Source organism: Aquarana catesbeiana, linkage group LG01 (genome assembly GCF_042186555.1).
Source record: "Aquarana catesbeiana isolate 2022-GZ linkage group LG01, ASM4218655v1, whole genome shotgun sequence".
NCBI lineage: Eukaryota > Metazoa > Chordata > Amphibia > Anura > Ranidae > Aquarana > Aquarana catesbeiana.
In genome coordinates, this window is record NC_133324.1 from 833583650 (window position 1) to 833598302 (window position 14653).

At 40.1% G+C, this 14653-nt stretch overlaps 1 protein-coding gene across 4 annotated transcripts in view; it reads right to left on the reverse strand.

Annotated features, from left to right (window-relative positions):
* Window positions 1-14653, reverse strand: part of SLC30A9 (solute carrier family 30 member 9) — a 137327-nt gene that overhangs the window by 71320 nt on the left and 51354 nt on the right. For 2 of the 4 annotated variants that reach the window (XM_073608511.1, XM_073608510.1), the window contains exons 6-7: window positions 13331-13434; window positions 921-979 (exon numbers count right to left, since the gene is read on the reverse strand). In XM_073608511.1, the coding sequence (XP_073464612.1) occupies window positions 921-979; window positions 13331-13434 (163 nt within the window). The remainder of the gene's footprint in view (window positions 1-920; window positions 980-13330; window positions 13435-14653) is intronic. The other 2 variants (XM_073608513.1, XM_073608512.1) reach the window with 1 other exon arrangement.

Genomic DNA, 14653 nt, shown 5'->3' on the forward strand with positions numbered 1-14653 from the left:
AAAAAAAAAAACGCTGATCGCCGCAATTACTAGTAAAAAAATACAAAATAAAAACATAAAAATGCCATAAATCTAATAAATCTATCCCCTATTTTGTAGACGACGCTATAACTTTTGTGCAAACCAATCAACATACGCTTATTGTGATTTTTTTTACCAAAAATATGTAGAAGAATACATATCGGCCTAAACTTTAAATTTGGGATATTTATAATAGCTAAAAGTAAAAGATAGTGTTTTTTTAAAAATTGTGGCTCTTCTTTTGTTTATAGCGCAAAAAAATAAAAACCGCAGAGGTGATCAAATATCACCAAAAGAAAGCTCTATTTGTGGGGAAAAAAAGGATGTAAATTTTGTTTGGGTACAGCGTCGTGCGACTGCGCAATTGTCAGTTAAAGCAACGCAGTGCTGTATCGCAAAAAATGGCCTGGTCAGGAAGGGGTAAATTCTTCCGGGGCTGAAGTGGTTAATGGCTGTGTGTTTTTTGAGTGGACAGCAAATTTACACTGTTATACAAGCTGTACACTCACTACTTTACATTGTAGAAAAGTGTCGTTTCTTCAGTGTTGTCACATGAAAAGATATTATAAAAAATATTTACAAAAATGTGAGGGGTGTACTCACTTTTGTGAGAGATTATATATCATTTTTATTTTTTCAATGAAGGTTTTGTAGGATCTCAAGTTGGATATCTTGCCAGTATCCTTGATAGTCAGCAGAAGCCACTGAATGCACAATCTTAGTTTTCAGTAGGCTTACAAAATAAGATACACAAGTCAAGCTAGCAATACTTGCAAACACAAAAGGAACATTAAAAACATTTAAAAAAAAATATCTAGACATTTCTAAGCCTTGATTTTTTTTTACTCTCTTTAAACTATATTGGAGTTAGATTTAACAGCTCAACCATGCATACATACCTTTGTAGTTCCTAGAAATTCCTTGTATTCCTTTAATAATTTCTTATTTCTAAACGTATCTAAAAGAAGGAAAAAAGGACAAAGAACAAAAAGTAAAGAACTTATTTTCCTAGTAAATAATGCAGTAGACTCATGAAGAAAAGGACCCATAAAAGAACTATTTATTAAAAAAAGACACCTCTCATTGCATGAAAAAAGAATGTACAATTAATCAATTTGCTGCATGACAGATGAAAAGTATATGAATGGATTTCTGCTCTTTAAAACAATGGATGACATTTACAAAAATTGCTGCACAGAATTTTTTGTAACTGCCAGCAATTAGCTTTTACACTTTGAAAGAAGCTGATGCACAATAGATTTAATTAAAGACATGTAAAAACATGTACCAAAAAAAAAAAAACCACACAGCCTTGGTTAATACAAAATGTTCTAGGGAAAAAGCAACATCTTGTTAAATAATACAGGCCTAAAAGATTGCCAGTCACCAAAAAGTTTGTAGGGCAATCAAACATGTCATGCAGCCAATATCGATGCCTATACTAAGCATTTGCAAATGCACCGATACCTTCAGGCTCGGTTCTGTCATGCGTCAGTGGGATGCCCCCATTGACAGCTGAAATGTAAACAAAAGAATGCTGGCAATTATGGTCAACAATCGATGACTCATTCAACTGTCAGCAGGGTTCACCTGCTGACAGCTGAAGTGTAAACAAAACCAGGGGTGGACTGACCAGTAGGGGGCGCCATGATAAAACATGTCAGCATCCAAGGATGCAGAGGCTGAGGTGTGGTATCACAGATTCCACCCCTCTCCTGGTCTGTGCAGATCACGGGCTCTCATTAACATGCACTGACAGCTTGGTGAGTGGGAGGATGTGATGGATCAGCTCTCCTCCCCGCTGCCAGCCAAAGGAAAGCAGCACCGATGCCCGGGCACCACAGCCACCTACCTCCTCTGGACACCTGGGACACAAGCAGTCCCGACGGTGATAGCTGTGCTCAGGGACTGTGGGACTTAAAGGTGAGGCTCTGTAGATATTCATGATTGGTGCTTAGCTCAGGGGCAGGAGGGGAGAGGCATTCATTATAACAAATAGGACATTTGTAGTGCTGGAAGACGAAGAGAAGGATGGGATGGCAGATCGGTGGGGATAATAGCATGGTCCTCCTAGCTGTGGGGCCAGCAGTGCTGCGTTTCTTCATGACTTGGTCACAGCCAGATGGTAATATTACGCAACACACTGATAGATGATAGAGACCCTCCTCCTCTTCATCTTGATATCCTTAATTGCCAGCAATAGGTATCAGTAATTGGCATCGACAAGTACTTAAAAAAATAAATAAATAAATAAATAAAATTGGTACTCGTAGCTAAAAAGAGTGGTATCAGTGCATCCCTATTAAATAGGTATGGAAGAAATGGATGGCAAACTGTTATTTTTAAGCGATTGTTAGCAAATATGACTTAACAGAACAATAAATAATTTTTTAAGAATCAGACAAAGTCCAAATACATTTTAAAGTCAGACTCCAAAAAAGGGAAAAAAAAAATACACCCTTGTAATGAAGGCCCCCTCCATCCCACGTTGCAAGTGTTTATTGCTATGTGTTATGTCTAGGCGAGAGTTTCAAAGGTAGTTTCACTTTTCGGATTCCTCACTTCAGGCCTGCTCTGGCACTTTTCACCTCTGGCAGAATCTTTGGCCGGTGGACGGAGCCGCACCATCACTGAACACCATAGGACATTAACCTGGTACATTGAGAATGCTGGTTGCAACTTAGAGAGCAGCTGCAGGGGACCGGCCGCCACAGTGCTGGAGGGAGCCTGGGAGGTGTTTACTCCTTAATCCTCTAGACTAAATGAGCAATTAACTCGGGAGTGTAGGGGAACTGCAAGGTACAAACCTTTTTTTTCCTTAAAAGGGTAAAGTTCACCTTTAGAGAAAAATCTGTAAGGCGAACTACACATGATCCCCCCCCCCCCCACCCCACCCCCCCATCAGTCCTGCTGACCTGGAGCACGGTAATCTCCCGTTACGAGCCCCGGCCTTACCGATCCGGGGCTTATGCCGTGTACACATGGTTGGACTTTTCAGCTACAAAAGTCTGACAGCCTGTCCGACAGACTTTCGACTGACTTTTTTCTAACGACCGGACTTGCCTACACACGATCACACCAAAGTCCGACGGATTCGTTCGTGATGACGTACACCAGACTAAAATAAGGAAGTTGATAGCCAGTAGCTGCCCTAGCATCGGCTTTTGTCCGTCGGACTAGCATACAGACGAGCGGAGTTCTGGGTCCGACGGAGTTACGACGTAAAGATTTGAAGCATGTTCCAAATCTAAAGTCCGTCATATTTGCGACTGGAAAAGTCCGCTGAAGGTCCGGTGAAGCCCACACACGATCGGTTTGTTTGCCGGATTTGGTCAGTCAGACCAGTCCGGTCAAAAAGTCCGACCATGTGTAAGCCCCATTAGAAATCCCCTCAGCTTAATCTCCAAAATGTACCCCATCAGGAGGCAAGTTTAGGTGCATTCTAATTGGTCGGCTCCGAGCAATCAGAACCCGCATAGCCCCTCCTCTGTCAGCGGGGAAGCAGAAGAGAGAAAGCCGAGTGGGATTTCTAACCCCAGGGCTCATAACGGGAGATGGCCACACTCCAGGTCAGCGGGATTGGGAGGGGGGGGGTGAGGAGGGGGTCCTTTGTAGGTTCACCTTACAGATTTTTCTGTAAAGATGAACTTACACTTTAAGTATAAATGTAACTCCTAAACAACCAGATGACTGGACTGTTATTGCCAATGTAAATATGCTTACGTTGAATTCTGCTATTACTGTAAACACACACACACACATCCCCATTCTGTCAGGAGAGGAGAGACAGATTGTCTGTTCCTACTAAGGAGAGACAGATTATCTGTTCCTACTAAGCAGAAACAGCGATATGTCTCCTCCTCTAGTCAGTTCCTTCCCCATACAGTTAAAAACACACAGGAGGGAACACATTTAACCCCTTGATTGCACCCTAGTCTTAACCCCTTCCCTGCCAGTGACATTTACACAGTAATCAGTGCATGTTTAAAGCACTGATCGCTGTATAAATGTCAATGGTCCCAAAAACGTGTCAAGTGACCAATCTGTCCGCCGCAATGTCGCAGTCCCGCAAAAAAAAAAAAAAAAAAAAAAAATTTGCTGATCGCCATTACTACGAAAAATAAAATAATAAAAATGCCATATATCTATTCCCAATTTTGTAGACACTATAACTTTTGCGCAAACCAATATACACTTATTGCGATTTTTTTTACCAAAAATACGTAGAAGAAAATATACCGGCCTAAACTGATGAAGAAATTTCTTTTTTTTTTTTTACTTTTTTTGGGGATAGTTATAGCAAAAAGTATAAAAATAGTTGTTTTATTTTTTCAAAACTGTCGCTCTTTTTTGTTTATTGCGCAAAAAATGAAAACCGGAGAGGTGAGCAAATACCACCAAAAAAAAGCTCTATTTGTGGGGGAATAAAAAAAAAAAAAGAATGTCAATTTTGTTTGAGTAAAGCGTCGCATGACCGCGCAATTGTCAGTTAAAGCGACCCAGTGCTGTATCTCAAAAAAATGTCATTAAGGGGGAAATTTTTCCGGTCCTTAAGTAGTTAAATTTGTTATCAAATAAAATTATGAATAGATTTTGCCATTTGTGATAAGTTGTCACTTCTGTTTGGCACCTAAAAAGTCCCTCCTCAATTGAACTGCAAGGGTGTTTAAAATCCTCGTTGAAGCCCCCAGGTGACCCAGTGCACATAGCACTTGGTCTTGTTTAAATCTGTGCCGCAGTAGTTAAGGCTAGCGTGGCCGACAGCATGCCCCTCCCTAATCCCACCGCTGTCCGACAGCTACAAGACATATTGTAGATTTTAATAGTTCTAACTGACAGGCACAGAGAGAAGAGGAGGCATGACAAACAGCAAACACCAAGAATGGCCCGCACAAGCCCTACTCTGAAGCTGTCAGGACAGAACATTCTAACATCTAACTCCGCCATCTAACTTTGCATCCTGGTGCCTCCTCTGCACTACCCCTCTTCTATCTGCCATCTTCTATGTATGACTTCTTTGTACTAAAAAGACAAAGCCCAGAGCGCCCATCAGCTACAGTGAGGGAAAAAAGCATTTGATCCCCTGCTGATTTTGTATGTTTGCCCACTGACAAAGAAATGGTCAGTCTATAATTTTAATGGTATGTTTATTTTAACAGTAAGACAAAATAACAAAAAAAATCCAGAAAAAACGCATTTCAAAAAAGCTATAAAAATTAATTAGCATTTTAATGGAGTGAAATAAGTATTTGACCCCTTCGCAAAACATGGCTTGATACTTGGTGGCAAAACCCTTGTTGGCAATCACAGAGGTCAGACATTTCTTGTAGTTGGCCACCAGGTTTGCACACATCTCAGGAGGGATTTTGTCCCACTCCTCTTTGCAGATACTCTCCAAGCCATTAAGATTTCGAGGCTAACGTTCGGTAACCTCGAACCTTCAGCTCCCTCCACATATTTACTATGGGATTAAGGTCTGGAGACTGGCTAGGCCAATCTAGGACCTTAATGTGCTTCTTGAGCCACTCCTTTGTTGCCTTGGCCATGTGTTTTGTGTCATTGTGATGCTGGAATACCCACCCATAACCCATTTTCAATTCCCTGGCTGAGGGAAGGAGGTTCTCACCCAAGATTCGACGGTACATGGCCCCATCCATCGTCCCTTTGATGTAGTAAAGTTGTCCTGTCCCCTTAGCAGAAAAACACCCCCATAGCATAATGTTTCCACCTCCATGTTTGACGGTGGGGATGGTGTTCTTGGGATCATAGGCAGAATTCCTCCTCCTCCTCCAAACACAGCGAGTTGAGTTGATGCCAAAGAGCTTGGTTTTGGTCTCACCTGACCACAACACTTTCACCCAGTTCTCCTCTGAATCATTCAGATGTTCATTAAACTTGAGACGGGCCTGTACATGTGCTTTCTTGAGCAGGGGGCCCTTTCGGGCGCTGCAGGATTTCAGTCCTTCAAGGCGTAGTGTGTTACCAATTGGTTTTCTTGGTGACTATGCTCTTAGCTACCTTGAGATCATGGACAAGATTCTCCTGTGTAGTTCTGGGCTGATTCCTCACTGTTCTCATGATCACTGAAACTCCACGAGGTGAAAACTTGCATGGAGCCCCAGACTGAGGGAGATTGACAGTTTTGTGCTTCTTCCATTAGCTAATAATCACAGCAACTGTTGTCAACCTCTCACCAAGCGGCTTGGCGATGGCCTTGTAGCCCATTCCAGCCTTGTGTAGGTCTACAATCTTGTCCTCGACATCCTTGGACAGCTCTTTGGTCTTGGCCATGGTGGAGAGATTAAAATCTTATTACTTCTGTGGACAGGTGTCTTTTAGACAGCCAACGAGCTGAGATTAGAAGCACTTCCTTCTAACACTTAAGGACCAAGCCCCTTTTTGAGATGTGTTGTTTACAAGTTAAAAACTTTTTTTTGCTAGAAAATTACTTAGAACCCCCAAACATACATTTTTTCTAACACCCTAGAGAATAAAATGGCGGTCGTTGCAATACTCTGGCACACTGTATTTGTGCAGCGGTCTTACATGCGCACTTTTTTTGGAAAAAAATAACCTTTTTTTAATTAAAAAAATAAGACAATAGTAAAAAGTTAGCCCATCTTTTTTTTTATATTGTGAAAGATAATGTTACGCAGAGTAAATTGATACCCAACATGTCATGCTTCAAAATTGCGCCCGCTCGTGGAATGCTGACAAAAATTTACCCTTAGAAATCTCCATAGGCGACGTTTAAAAAATTCTACAGGTTGCACGTTTTGAGTTACAGAGGAGGTCTAGAATTATTGCTCTCGCTCTACTGATTGCGGCAATACCTCACATTTTTATTTTTTTTTTTTAACACTGTTAAAAAAAAAAAAAAAAAAAAAAATTGTGTCACTTTTATTCCTATTAACAAGGAATGTAAACATCCCTTGCAATAGAAAAAAATCATGACAGGACCTCTTAAATGTGAGATCTGGGGTCAAAAAGACCTCAGATCTCATATTTACACTTGAATGCAATTAAAAAAAAAAAAATTGTCATTTAAAAAAATTTTAAAAAATGGCCCTTTAAGAGGTGTGGGCGGAAGTGACTTTTTGACGTCGCTTCCGCCCTGCAATCGTTATGGAGAGGGGTGGGGGCCATCTTCCCCTCACTCGTCTCCATGCCCAGCCAGGGTGAAGATCCGATTGCCTCCACCGCTACCGATGGATCCGGTAAGCAGTGGAGGGTGGCACCTCTCCCGCCGCCCATAAAAGTGATCTTGCTGCGAATCCGTTGCAGAGACCACTTTCATCTGAAACTGGACCGCTGGCCGAACACGAGGAAACCGGGGTTATGGCAACTAGCTGCTGCCATAACAACAATATCCCACGTCAAAGTTAGGACGTATATCGGTGTGCGGCGGTCCGGAAGTGGTTAAGGGAGTGCTTTCAGCACGACCTGTATAGAAGACACCTGGGAGCCAGAAATTTTGTTGATTGATAGGGGATCAAATGCTTATTTCACTAATTAAAATGCAAATCAATTTATAACTTTTTTGAAATGCGTTTTTCTGGATAATTTTTGTTGTTGTTCTGTGTCTCACTGTTAAAATAACCCTACCGTTAAAATTATAGACTGATCATTTCTTTGTCAGTGGGCAAATGTACTAAATGTACAGCAGGGGATCAAATACTTTTTTCCACCTCACTGTATTCTGGGGAGAACAAGACTAAAGTACTAGTTGTCAGCTTGTCCAGAATTATGAAGCCGATTTTTTTTTAAAAAAAAAGGTACCCTGACTACAACATACAAATTTACAAATAAATAATAATAATAAATATATATATATATATATATATATATATATATATATATATATATATATATATATATATATATATATATATATATATATATATATATATATTTTTTTTTTTTTTTTTTCACTTAAAAACATTTGGAAGGGAAGTTTCATGGATTTGCTGCCTTTGTTGCCAGCATCTAAAGAATTTCCAGTTAAAACTTATTAAAAAAAAAAAAAGGGGGGGGGGGGGAAGAACTTGGAAAGATAGGAGGAGGGACATACCAAAAACTTTTCAGAAATGGGTTCAAACCTTCTGCATTTATGCTGAAGTTTTGGGTAAAGGTTTTCCTGAAAAATGTTAAGGGTTATTTCAGCATCTGGATATTGTAGCAGAAACGTTTCATCATTTTGGTGGTACTGCCTGGTACACATGACAAAAACTTTAGACAAAAGTTTCGGTCCACCCCTCTTTAAGTTGGGGGAGTTAAAGATGTGCGACTATGGTTGAACCTGATGTTACCACAAAAACCCTTCATTCCACAAAAATCCAGCCTTATTCAAAATTCATGTCGCAAAGGCTTTTGCTTCACATTCAATGAAGGCCAGTGTCGGTATTTATTCAACTACAAACACGAGTGTTTGTACTGTAGCTGGGCACACCCAGCTGTTAGATGCTTTAAGAAAGCCTCCACTTCATCACTTCACTTGAAAAACCATGACTCAGCTATCTAAAGCCAGCACACCAGTGATGCTAGCAAAAATACTACCATGAAGGATTGCTGGTTCCTTTTAACCGTAAGAGTTGCTCACCTGTTAAAATTTGCGTTCAGTCTTGCTTCATCCCAGAAATTGAAGAAGGTAGGATAGCTGGTCCTTTGTCTCCAGACCCCACCCCCCACCCCCTTTTCAGATTTTAGACTTTCTCCTTTAGGTCCAGTCCCAAAAAAGGAGTTGGGGCTTTTCGTTTAATTCACCATTTATCCTATCCCCCGATAGGTCCTTTAATGACAAGGTTGGAGATGTGGAGGCATCTGTATCCTATACATCTTTTGATGAGGCTTTGGTTTTATTAAGACGCTATAGTAAATCAGCCCTCTTAGCCAAAGCAGACATAAAAATCGGCTTTCTTCCTGTACGCCCTATGGATTTCAATTCCCTGGTTTTTCAAATTTAATGGCTCATTTTACTTCGATAAATGTATGCCTATGGGCTTTTCGTTGTCATGCTTCTACTTTGAAGTCTTTCCTATCTTTTTACAATGGGTTCTTTCCAAAAATACATCGACAGGTGGATTCTTTCAATATTTAGATGACGCCTCCCGGATTCAAGTATCTGTTGTTATGAGTCATTATCCTGCTTCTTCAATATCTGCAAATCATTTGGGGTCCCGCTGGCACAGGAAAAAAAAAGAGTGCTCCCAACCACCGTTATTGAATTCCTTGGAATTATTATTGATTCCTATAATATGCAGTTCAAGCTACCTATGAATAAATTGGTCCGTGTGAAGTTCATAATCACTTCCTTCCTGGCCAGGCATAAAGCTTTGCTAAAGGAAATCCAACCCCTTCTTGGTCTTTTCGCCTTTGCGGCTAGGGCGATACCAGTGGTTAGAATATTTTCTCGTCTATTGGCTCTCGCTACAAGGGGCATTAAAAATCCCTTTGCACATATTACTCTTTCTAAACAAATTAAGGAAGACTTAAAGATTTGCTATATTTTCTTGAGCAGTTTTAATGGTTCTACTATATAGCAGGAAGAATTGACCGATGACTTCAGCCTAAAATTTTCCACCGGCTTTGTAGGCTTTGGTGCATTTCTGCAAGGCCACTGGTGTGCTGCTGAATGGCACAGGAGTTGGAGGAATTCAGAATTTCTACATAATTTAGTTTTACTAGAACTATTTTCAGTGGTAGTTTCGGTGGTTATCTGGTGTGATATGTTCAAGAATAAGTGCATTCTCTTGCACGCAGATAATAAGGGTGTATTATATGCAATTAATCAGTTATCCTCTAGATCAGAATTGGTTGTTAAATTACTCAGATTTTCTTGTGTTACATTTCATGAGGCTTAATATATTTTTAAAGGCAACATTTATTACCGGAGCTGAGAATTAAATAGCAGATGCGTTATCCCGTTTTCAGTTTTGTAGGTTCCGAGAGCTGGCTCCAGAAGCAGATCCGATCGATTTCCTTTGGGGCTTGATCTGGGATTGATATTTGCCACCCTCAAGAAATTTCAGTAAAGACCTGGGTGGATTACATGAATTCCTGGTACAAATGGCCTTTTTGCTCTAATATGAAGTAGTCCATTAGAAGTAGATGTGTATGTGGCATTCTCTTTTGTGTCCTTATTAATGCATTCTAAGTTCATTCCGACCTCAATACATAAAATACTAGCAGGAATATCCCTTTTCTTGAAATTTGCTGGCCTTCCTAGCCTAAATATTCTTTTATCAAGTTTCACAGGTTCTGAAGTGTTTCAAGAAATCTCGCCCGAGTTTGGACACCAGACATCCTATATCCATTGATTTACTGGGTAGTCTCATCTCAATTCTTGAGGTGGTCTGTTTTTTCCCTTCGAGGTTCTGCTGTTTCCATCTGCCTTTACTTTAGCCTTCTTTAGAGCGTTAAGACTAGGTGAATTTACCGCTCCAAATAAATCGTCATCCAGCTGTTATCTTCCCATGTCTCTTTTGATGTTAATTATATTAAAATATTCTTTAGTGCAGTGGTCATCAACTCCTGTCCTCAGGGCCCACTAACAGGCCAGGTTTGCAAGATAACTGAAATACATCACAGGTGATATCATTTGCTGCTCCTTGATTGCAGTATTCTAGTCTGCATTTCCCCAAGGCAATACATAAAACCTGACCTGTTAGTGGGCCCTGAGGACAGGGTTGATGACCACTGCTTTAGTGGATCTAAAACAGACTCACCAAGTCTGTATTACTTTATTCTGTGCTTCAAATTTGGCTATATGTCCTGTTTCCAATGCATCCCGATGTGTCGGTTAGGCCTTTGTGCCACGGTTCCCTTTTCATTCTTGACGTTTTTTTCCACACTCACAAGTTACCCAGTTTTTTCGGCTATTCTTTCTTCAGGTCTCAAGAAGTTAAATCTTTCCAGTTACCACTTTACTTCCCATTCCTTTAGGATTGGTGCTGCCACAACTGCCAATCATTTAGGTTTCTCCCCTGCTAATATTAAATAGGTGGGACGTTGGGATAGTGATAGGTACAACATTTATATCTGTCCCAACTTGCTGATTAATTCTGTTCCTTTTTCAGGTTCATCCAAGCGAACAATTTGGATAGTTGGTCACTCATTTATTTATTGGGCCAAGAATCGAGCTGAGACCAGGACTTATTCTGCCAATTTAGGTTTGAACTCTAATGTATTCCAGATTCTTTGGTGGGGCATTGGAGGTCTGATGGAGGAATGTTAGAGACCAACTGATCTATTTGTCAAGTATTTGGTCCTTGCCTGACGTTTTAATTATTCACGCCGGGGCTAATGATGTTGGGAAAATAAAGACATGGGATCTTCTCTGGGAGATGAAAAGGGACTTGTGCCCTTTTAAACTATTATTCCCTCACGCTGTTCTGGCCTATTCGGAGATGATTCCTAGGCTTATATGGTCTTGACAGGGTAATTTTCACTACATTGATAAGATTTGGAGATGACTGAATAGGACAGTCCATAATTTTTTAGTTTCCTCTGGTGGACTGTTATATTGACATGTTGAACTTGAGGGGTTTTTGCCTGGTCTATTTAGGCACGACCTGGTGCATCTATCAGACATTGGCCTCGACATATTCAACATGGGTCTGCAAAAACAGATTGATTGATTTAGCCACGGTGTTGGGGGGTCCTCGGCCAGCCAGTTCCTAGCTGGTCTACGCTAGTCGCGATTAGTCAACCGGTTTATCTGGCTGGACATTGTGACTAATTTTGTTTACTGTTGATGGTTTAGCCAAAGACGGCCATATATCAGATAAATAAATCAGTTTATTGAATGGTTTAAGGTTACCACCTAAATAGCACCATGGCCAAAATATAATTCCAATAAAGTGTGTAAAGTTAATTAACTTTGTGCTATCCCATGAGCAGTACACATTAGTTGCAGTCATGTGCACTGCTCTATGCACACTACAAATCCCATAGTCCACAGTCCCTAGTCCATCTTGGAAGTGATTAAGAGAGGGTGGCTACTTTCCTACAAGCAGTGGGACAATGGAGAACGAAGGTAGCCACCTTCTGACAGGAAGAACCATCAGCAAAAAAGATCTGGAGGAAGCTATAAACAATAGAACATATCATTTGAGCGAATGCAGTATATAAGGATATGGTAAATGGTAGTGACAAAACACACACAGGATGAAATGGATGGACTGGTGTCTTTATTCAACCTTACCAACTGTGTTTGTAAGTTGAATAGATTTTTTTTTTAACCAGAGTTTAGTATCACTTAAAGGGCTTGTTCACACATACTGCAGTGACCTGCATTTTTCCACACTGGATGAACAGAAGTCACCACAAAAGCACATAGAAAACAACTGCTCACACCACAACGTTGGTATGAGTGGTGCGGAAAAAGGCAGACATGCTGTGCTTTTCCGGAGCGAACGTAATGGCACTTTGCTGCATTGCAGAGACCTGAATGAAGCGTACACTTCCAATAAAGTTAAAAAAAAAAAAAAGCAAATAGTGCCTTGCTTTATTAAATGCAAGACACCACTTGTCACTGTTACACAGCGGACACCAGCTGCACACTGAAACAGAGCATTTTATACTGCAGCTAGTGTGTGCATAGCCCAAGTCCTTTCCTTTTGCTAATTTAGGAGCAGCTTATTTCAAAGGCTACAATATAAATGCCAGTAAATCTTTATTACGGCAGGCCCAAAGCCAGTGTTTTTTTTTTTTAAATTGCATTTTATTCTTTTTACATTATATTATTTTAGTTGATAATGGATTGCACCATAGTTTGGTATGAAACGGTATACCATGGAATTGTATTCTGTTATATACATCATCCTATTTTATGGCATAATTTATTTCACCTCAGCTTGCTGGAAAATGGTACACCTTTTATAATAGTTGGCTTTACATGTTCAGTGACATGAGTCACCATAAAAAGAAGAGGACCTCAAGAGGCTCTTAAACATTAGATGGACTCATCTCCAAATACAAATTTATTACTTTCAGTAAAACACTGTCAAATAAATGATGCAATACGATGAAGTAATGTACAACTACAGGGACTGTTGTATGTCTAGTCAGATTTATTCACTAAACCAAATAAGAACAAACGCTGCACATCAGCACAGTAATCAATTGTCTGTCATATGCCATACAGTTTATAATTATGTTCTGAATTAGAGGCTTCTAAAAATTAAATTTACAGCCATGCTCCTGAGTATTACTACTCAGCTGAACACTATGAACTATTCTTTTTAGAAGCTGGTGCTCATCACATGATAAGAAGTGGCATTGTATATGCTGTACTGGATATTTATCTTACCATTGGAGATAAGCAACTCACTTTCTTTGTATGCAATCTCTTCTTCTTTTCTTAATTTTCTTTCCCTAAAAATGGCTTCAGGACTCCCCCAAACTTCCACCGCCCTGTGGAAAGAAGGTTTTCACATTGCTAATTAGCACAAATTGACACCAAGAATTATACTGCTAATGTACCATTTTTTCTAAATAACAGGAACATAAAAAATGATTCTCTAATGATAATAATTTAAATTCAAACTTCAAGAGAGCCTTACCTGAATGCAGCAACGCTGGTCTCTCTTCCTCTTCTCACAGGAGCCATTGGCTCCTACTGCTGTCAGTCAAATGGGAAATGGGGCCAAAGTGCGCCACTCTGTGTGTGTAAGGACATACACAGCCTGACTCAGAAACGCGCCCACACGTGTGCTCCCATAGCAGCTTGGTAAGAGTTCATACACAGAAGAGGAGGAGCAGAAAGTGTTGGCAAGAGGAGAGTCGGGGCTGTTCTTTGCAATACCATTGCACAGAGCAGATAAGTATAAGCTGCTCTTTTATTTTAGGGAAAAAAAAAATAAAAAAAGGTTTAGAACCACCTTAAATTACAACATGTGTAGAAATTGAATATGAGATATCTATCTCTATATCTATCTATTTTTTTTTTTTTTTTTGCTTTTTCAAAGTGCAGTTAACCTTTAATTAAAGTGATTGTAAAGTTCCATTTTTCTTTTTTTAAACAAAAATGTTATACTTATTTGCTCTGTATTGCAGAGATCAGCCCCAATCCTCCTTTTAAGGGATCCCCGCTGGCGCTCCAGGGTTCTCTTCTCCGTATGGCACCATAGAAAGCCGCTGGATTTGCTCGAAAGAAGCAGGAGCCAATGGCTCCCACTGCTCTGACCGAGTCCAGTGAGAAGGAAGAGAGAGAACAGCACTTCTCTATGGCACAACGCTGGATAAGATTAGGCTTAGGTATAGGGAAAAAAGTATTTGATCCCCTGCTGATTTTGTACATCTGCCACTGACAAAGAAATGATCAGTCCAATTTTAATGGTAGGTTTTTTTTTCTTTTTTTGTTTAACAGTGAGATACAGAACAACAACAAGATCTAGAAAAGCATTTTAAAAAAAGTTATAAATTGATCTGCATTTTAATGAGTGAAATTAGTATTTGATCCCCTATCAATTAGCAAGATTTCTGGCTCCCAGGTGCCTTTTACACAGGTAATGAGCGGAGATTAGGAGCACTCTCTTAAAGGGAGTGCTCCTAATCTTAGCTTGTTAGCTGTATAAAAGACACCTCTCCACAGAAGCAATCAGATTTCAATCTCTCCATCATGGCCAAGACC